The following is a 7,367-nucleotide window of genomic DNA, read 5'->3' as shown; positions in this document are numbered from 1 at the left end:
CGCGAATCGACCAGAAAGAATAAACGAAGACGCGTCGCATAAAGCAGCAGTTCGCGGTCATTTATCGATGGCGCAGTGGCTTCACTCGAACGGAGTGGCAGTGTGTTACGATGATACGGTGGATATGGTGGCTAGGTGTTGTCACCTCGACGTGGTCAAGTGGTTCTACGCCAATCGCTCGGAGAGATGCACCGCTGGAACTATAAAAAACGCGGCTCCAAGTGCTGGATGATTCAATGATTCAAATCTCTTAATGATGTCTGTTGTCTGCGTTCGCCACCGTTGATGGTTTCGACTTCGCTAAACTCCAAACAATGATAATAATCCAGCCCCGTGGTCTAACAAAATAGCTTACGACATTGTATACACGTACTGTATACCCAAATAACTTGGTCCCAAAATAAATGTTTTTTTTTTTATTTTGGTCTTCACAAAATACAGAGCCAGTCATTTTCCACATCAGGGCAAGGACGCAATGCCATCGCTCCAGATCCAGGTCGTGACGCTCGTACTGCAGCAGCAGCCTAGTGTCGCCGCCTTGAAACATATCGGACCGTTAATCACCAGCTTTTTAGGTCCAGATCCGAACCGCTCGCTGTGCGAAGCCTGCAAATTTGGTTCGACCGAGTTGCTGGACTGGGTGTGGGACGCCAGCGCAGATTCCGTGGTCGTCCGGACGTCTACGTGGACGCTGTGCAACTATCTCCGCTCGGAGCCTCTCTACCGCGAGTGGCAATTTCGAAAGTCGCTGGAAGTTGCCGCCGGTCGAGAGGACGCCAAGGTGGTTAACTGGTGGTTGGACCATTTTTCGGGACTCGAAATTCCATCGGAGGTTGTGACTGCGGCGGCGAAAAAGGGTCACTTTCCGGTGTTGAAGCTGTTGCTGGACCGCGATGCTGGACGGGGGGGGGGGGGAAATCACGCAGTGAAAGATGTGGTGCTTGTGGAGGATGAGTGGGCTGACAGCGTCCCAGTGATGCCTGCGGGGTAGGACGGCCCAGGCAATGTCGTGAGGTGGGGCAGCCGCGCCATCCGGGACGCCACCAGTGCTAGGTTCTACAGCATCGCTCGGTGGCTGCATGACAACACGCCGCACCTATCAAGCGAGAGGGAGTTGTGGGAAACCGTGGAAGTCGCTGCAAATGCTGGGGCGATTGCGTTCGCTGAGTCCCTGAAGCCGCCGAACCACAAAATCATGCAGTATATGCATTCGGAGACGACACCAGAAGCCTTGAGGTGGATACTGGAGGCTGGGCATGGAGAGCTCATACGGAATAACCAGGAAATGGCTGCTATGGGGTTCAGGGTGGCGGCTTGTAGTGGCGCATTGAAGCTCACTCAGTGCATTGCGGAGCTGCGCAATGCCAGAAAAAGGAACACTCAGTGGCCGACTCAGTGGGAATGGAGCATTTCGGACGCATGTTCACGTGGCGACCTCCCAATGGTGGAGTGGCTGACGAAGCAACCACTAGGCCGAAAGGTGTGCAAGAGTCTAAAAGACGGAGACGACTTTACACTCACTAATCTGCTCAGAGATGCAGCGGAAAGTGGTTGCGTCGAAGTTGTGAAATATCTGTTCAAACAAGGTTTTACGGATGAGAATGCCTCTGCTATGGTGGGAGCCGCTCGCAAAGGCCACTTGTCGTGTATGAAGTGGCTGCTTGAGCATACGCCAGTGTACCACACCTTCCACTCAGCGTGTGATGCTGTAAAAGCTGCAGCGAGTAATGGCCACTTGGAAATTCTGAAGTTTATCCACGACCAGGAAGCGTCACTACCCCCTTGGCTTTTTGCACAGGAAAACAACACAAAGCGTAGACTGACAGAGCAAACGATCTACTGGTGGGCTTCAGTGCGTGAAGCATTTGACGAAGCAGCAGCCAATGGGCACTTCGAAGTGGTGAAATGGCTTCGAACCAACCACTTTGATGGTTGCACAACAAAGGCAATGAATGACGCAGCACGTAATGGCCACTTGGATGTAGTAAAATTTCTCCACGCAAACACATCGACCGGTTGTACGTCACTTGCAATAGATTCGGGTGCGGCACAAGATCGACTTAAAGTGGTGAAGTGGCTGCACACAAATCGATCAGAGGGCTGCACTCTCAAAGCCGTTGAGCACGCAGTTGCTAATGGAAACTTACGAGTCGCTCATTGGCTTCGGAAGGTCTACCCCGAGTTGATTCCTGGCCGCAACCGACTGTGGATCTACCCAGAAAATTTATTTGATACCCTGCTGTTTTTGGAAGTGAACTACCCGACGTTATTCACTCCAGAGTTCGCACGTGGCACGAAGAGCGATCTTTCAGGCGAGCAAGCCGACAGCAGCGATTTTCTGGTTCACCGCTGGTTGGATGAAAAATATCCGGGCGAACCTGCTGAAGAGAGCGACACGCTATTTTGGACCACCATTTAGCTCTAATCGAAAGAAATGAACATTAATAAAGCTGAAGTAGACTTTGTGACGACTTGGCTAGCGGTTTCACATCCCAATGAACGAGCTTGTACAACGGATTAACGAGGTTTCGAAAGTTGCATCACGCTGGAACATTTTTAGATAATGTGGTGTCGAAAATCACAAACGGACTGCCATTTCATTTTTCTGAAAGAAAATTGTCCTTGTTTGAAGCGACGGCGAAAGCGCATGCTCTTGAATCAAACTAGGTAATGTCTACGTCTTCCCCAGTATCTATCGTACCGTTGGTATTATCAATGGTAATGCGAGCGTGCCTGGATAAATAATACATCCCAGGTCGACGTTCCAGCCATTTTCCAAGATAACTGATCTGGATAATGCAGCTTCGCGCTGTCTCGAGTCCTGCCGCATCATGCAGATGTTGGTGCTCTTCCTCACGTCCGAGCATTGATCTTGAGCTTTCTTGGGCCATCTTGGGAGTTATGATCTACTTACGCAAGCACTTTCCTGAATTTGTACACAACCGACTGTGGCTCCATCCTTCCGACAAGTTGTTTGATTCATACACAACATTATTCACCCCAGAATTTGGGCGTAGCACCAGGAGTGAAGTGGCGGGCGAACACTTCGAAGGCAGTGACTTCCTTGTTCAGGCCTAGCTAGAAAAGAACTACCTGGGACCCCCCGACTGAAGAAAGACAGGTTCATGTGTGGTCCGTGCTATAGTTTTACATAAACGCCGGATACGACGAGGCACTAGAGAATACATGGATACTTTTATAAAATAACAAGATAAAAGAGAAGAGAGTCCCTCGCGTCGTGTCTCAAGTATTCACCATGTTGCAGAATCACCTTGCGAGTTTGGTTGTTCGACGTGTGCTGTTTATCGCGAAATGCGTGCGCTTCGCCTTCCTTCTACCCAAGCACCTGAACCTGTGGCTATGTGGTAGAGCAGTCCGATCTGCCATACACCCACAGACTCGAAGAGCGCGGCGATTCGTCCTGTTTCGTGTATTTGTTGCGCTCATCACAACCGTGGCTCTCGTGACGTTCGCGATCGTCCGAATTTCGGTGAAGGTTTTGCTCTGCGCTGTTCGATGGCCCCCTGTCGTGCAACGCATGCTACCATCCTAAGTAACCCACAAGAAGCAATGAGCACGAGATCAGAGGCCATAGCGCAATGAGAACCGTTGGAAGAATGACGTATCGAGAGCGCTCTATGTGAACCCATGCAGACTCGTTCTGGCAATTCGACCCAAGGCGCACCATCGAGATCAAGGGCTAAACGTGATAGCGGTGCATCTCAAACAAATGAAAGACACTATAGTACCTATCTCAGCAGACAGAATTAAGAGCAAATCGAATTTTAGTTCAATAATTTCGACAATTCAAAAGTTGTTCCAAAAGAGGAGAAGCATAGCCTCGACCCGAAGATCTATTAGCAAAAGTAGCCAAAGTTGCTTTCATTCGAAGACATATCAATCATGCTACCGTCACCCACGATTGGCTGAAACTAATATCCGCCAATGAAACTCGAATGTGTAGAATGGCTGGCATCTAATCTACACTTTCCGGCGCAACTGAAATGGCACCTTTTCAACTCCTCGTGGTGGCACTTGCACTACACCAACAACCAGAAGTCGCCGGACTCCCTCATATCGGGTGTATTATCACGAGTTACCTCGGTCCATGCTCGAGTGTTTCCCTGACCGACGCCTGCAAGTTGGGCCTCATCACCTTGTTAGACTGGGTCTGGGATTCCAGCAGGACACGAGGACACCAGGGTGGACGTTGTGCAACTTCCTGCGGTCCGAGCCGCTCTACTACCAGTGGCAGTTCCACAAGGCGACGCAAGTTGCAGCGGGTCGAGGTGACTTGAAAGTGATCCAATAGCTGTTCGCCCATTTCACAGGCTGCGAAGTCCCGTCGGAGGCGGTGAAAGAAGCTGCTAGCGGTGGTCACGTCCCGGTGCTGGAGTTCATGCTCAACAATGACGCAGGGTGGACCTTCAACCGCGAAATCGTGCAAATGAGTTACGGCGAGGGTGGAGAAGACTTGGTTTGAAAGTGTCCCCGACCTACCTGACGACTGGTGCGGCCCTGGCAACGTGGTCCGGTGGGAGGTAACTCCATCCAAGTCGCTGTTCGTAATGGTCACTATGACGCAGCCCGGTGGTTGCAGGTGTACACGCCGTATGAGAGTACAGAGGAAGAACTGCATCACATTGTAGCCATCGCAGCGAACGACGGCGCCATGGAGTTCGCGGAGAGTCTCAAGCCCAAGGACTTCGAACTACTGGAATACATTAACGAGAGTGCCAAACCTGAAGCAATCGAGTGGTTGCTGGAGAAGGGGTATGTGAAGAAGAACCAGAACCTCGGAGCCATGCCCATCGTCGTAGGGGCTCTGCGTGGCAATCTCGACCTCATGCAACGGGTTGCGCGGTTGAGGAACAAGAGGCGGAAGATCACGCAATGGCCGATACAATGGGAAGTTTCGCTCCGACTTGCGTGTAGTCGTGGTAACTTCGCGATGGTCAAGTGGATGGTGAAGCAGCCGTTGGGCTCTGATGCATGTGCAAGCATGAAATACGATTATATGTTCGATGATCTTCTTCACAAAGCGGTGGAGAATGGTAGTGTTGAGCTTGTGGATTATCTCTGCGACCTCGGTTGCAACGACCTCTACGCATATGCATTGTTCAACGCAATGAAGGGGGTCATTTAGAGTGCGCGAAACACTTATTGGAACGCTGCTCATCATGGATATACTCCAATCGCGACTCGATCGAGAATGCAGTGGTTGCAGCATCGGAGAACGGCCATCTGGCAATTCTACAGTTCCTGCACGTCCAGGATGCTCCTCCAATGCACCCGTGCACTTCTCGCGAGACGACTCCGAAACGGCAACGGGATGAGCCGACGAATATTTGGTGGTCGAGAGCGGATAGCCCGTTTGCCATCTAGAGGACTTGAAGTGGCTTCATACCAATCGCTACCAAAGTTGCTCGACGAACGCCATGGACCATGCTGCGGGGAATGGACACTTTGAGGTGATAAAGTGGCTGCACGCAAACACTGAAGCCCGCTGCACAGTGAGAGCTATGGACAACGCCGCGGCCAACGGAGACTTGGATGTTGTGAAATGGCTGCACGCAAACACTGAAGTTGGCTGCTCCGAGCGAGCTATGGACCATGCTGCTCGAAGTGGTCGTCTGAACGTTCTCAAGTGGTTGCGCGCACACCGATCTGAAGGATGCACACCCCGAGCTTTTATCAGCGCTGTGTGCAACGGACACCTGCGAGTTGCGTGTTGGATGCGGTCAAACTATCCGCATCTCTCTCTTACGCAGGATCAGGTTGAGTTCCGCTCACAGGACCAGTTCGACATGCAGTTGTTCCTGCAAGTGAACTGCCCCGACATCTTCACTGCTGAGTTTGGTCAGGAGGTTAAGTGTGACTTTTCAGGCGACTCCACTAGACCAGGCGATTTTCTGAAGCATGGCTCGGTGAGAAGTACCCAGTACCTGTAATTGCTAGCGAAATCGAATAAGGTTCTTCGTACAGAAGGAAAAATAATTCACAACTTGTTCCAGCTCGGGTTTGTAGCCAACTGTGAGCACTTCTCTGGGTAGAAATCATGTTCTATCTAGCAAGCGGCCCGATTGTAGCTCACTTAGCAAACGGACACCACGATGGCTCAGAATTCAGCTGTCATGAACGCGTTGATGTTGATCCCCGCGTTCTCTCTCATGATTCCAGCAATTGTCGCGATCGTTTCAGTTATCATAGTGACTATGCTCGTGCTCCCGATCAAGTTCTTTCATCCCCCGATGACCTTTGCCCGACGACCAAGCGTCCATCGATATCACTAGTAAGTGCCGAACACAAATGGATCTTGAAACATTCGACACATAAAATGCTACAAGGGATTTCAGTCCTGGGGGTGATTATGAGTAGAACGATTATGAAGTAGTTGTCACCAAAGCTGGTGTTCAAAAACTAAAGGAAACACGCCACGAGTCCCAGCTAGGGCTTCGCTTATGGCTCCACATACAACAATCCCCCGTAATCTGCCACCACATAATCGTGTCTATTCATGTCGTTCCTACGTTGTTTAAGCTTTCGAATCATCACTTGTTGTCGTTCATACGGTAGAATGGTGATCAAGATATTTGAACATTTCAGATTCCCTGATTTTGAGAACCATGGCGCATCAGCGGATTCCTGTGGACTACTCGTCGTGCGAAAACCAAGGAACTGATGTCATCTTGGTTGACGTATTATCAGTCGTTCACTGAGAACTTTTCGATACATTGGCCGACTTCGAGGCGGGCAAAGTACCTCAGAAGACTGATAGCGGGACGTCTAGCAATCCGCCAAGGGTATACCAGAGCCAGCCCCACAAGAGTGCGGGACGACCTTGCCGGGCCCAGGACCTCCGTCCTTGTGCTAGAGACGATACAGCCACTGGCTACCAGTCGCCGCATTGCGTTTACACTCAGAAGAAGCTTGGAAGAGGTATATTGGTGGATTTGCTGCTGCTGGCGTTGCTCAAAGCCAATTTGGTGCATGTTATCGAATGCCAGCCTCTGTTTTCGTGCGACTTGAGGCCTCGCTCGCCCCACTGCTGTTGCGATCGACTCACGCTTGGCTCGGTCGCTTGTGATGACGCCCTGCAGCTGACACTGAGGTACTGGACGATGTTAGAGCTACCGAATTTAGGCCTTTCTATGAAGGACGGGGGTCACGACACTCAAAAACTCAAAGAGAAGCCATGCGGAACATCCAAAAGCTCTATTTAATCCAACAATAGGCCTTAAAACGCGTGAATGGCCTCGTTGAAGAGCTCAAGGTAAGTAGAACATGCCCAGGGACCGGAAACTTGTGGCGCAGCTCGCACCCTTCTGGATGCAACCGACAGTTTGACTCGAGTCAGCGAGTTTGGT

General features: G+C 50.9%; 2 protein-coding genes across 2 annotated transcripts; both read left to right on the top strand.

Moving 5' to 3' along the window:
• Nucleotides 1–475: 475 nt before the first annotated feature.
• On the top strand, nt 476–991 carry IUM83_16759 (La-related protein 6; the record flags this gene model as incomplete). Its single annotated transcript, XM_067941664.1, has 1 exon — nt 476–991. One exon carries the CDS (start codon nt 476–478, stop codon nt 989–991), a length of 516 nt encoding a protein of 171 aa, XP_067781255.1.
• A 3,681-nt stretch (nt 992–4,672) lies between these two features.
• Nucleotides 4,673–5,146, top strand: IUM83_16758 (uncharacterized protein; the record flags this gene model as incomplete). Its single annotated transcript, XM_067941663.1, has 1 exon — nt 4,673–5,146. One exon carries the CDS (start codon nt 4,673–4,675, stop codon nt 5,144–5,146), a length of 474 nt encoding a protein of 157 aa, XP_067781234.1.
• Between the last annotated feature and the right edge of the window lie 2,221 nt (nt 5,147–7,367).

The sequence above is a fragment of the Phytophthora cinnamomi genome, assembly GCF_018691715.1.
Source record: "Phytophthora cinnamomi strain GKB4 chromosome Unknown Contig119, whole genome shotgun sequence".
Classification (NCBI taxonomy): Eukaryota; Oomycota; class Peronosporomycetes; order Peronosporales; family Peronosporaceae; genus Phytophthora; species Phytophthora cinnamomi.
This window is presented reverse-complemented; position numbering and strand designations above follow the sequence as displayed.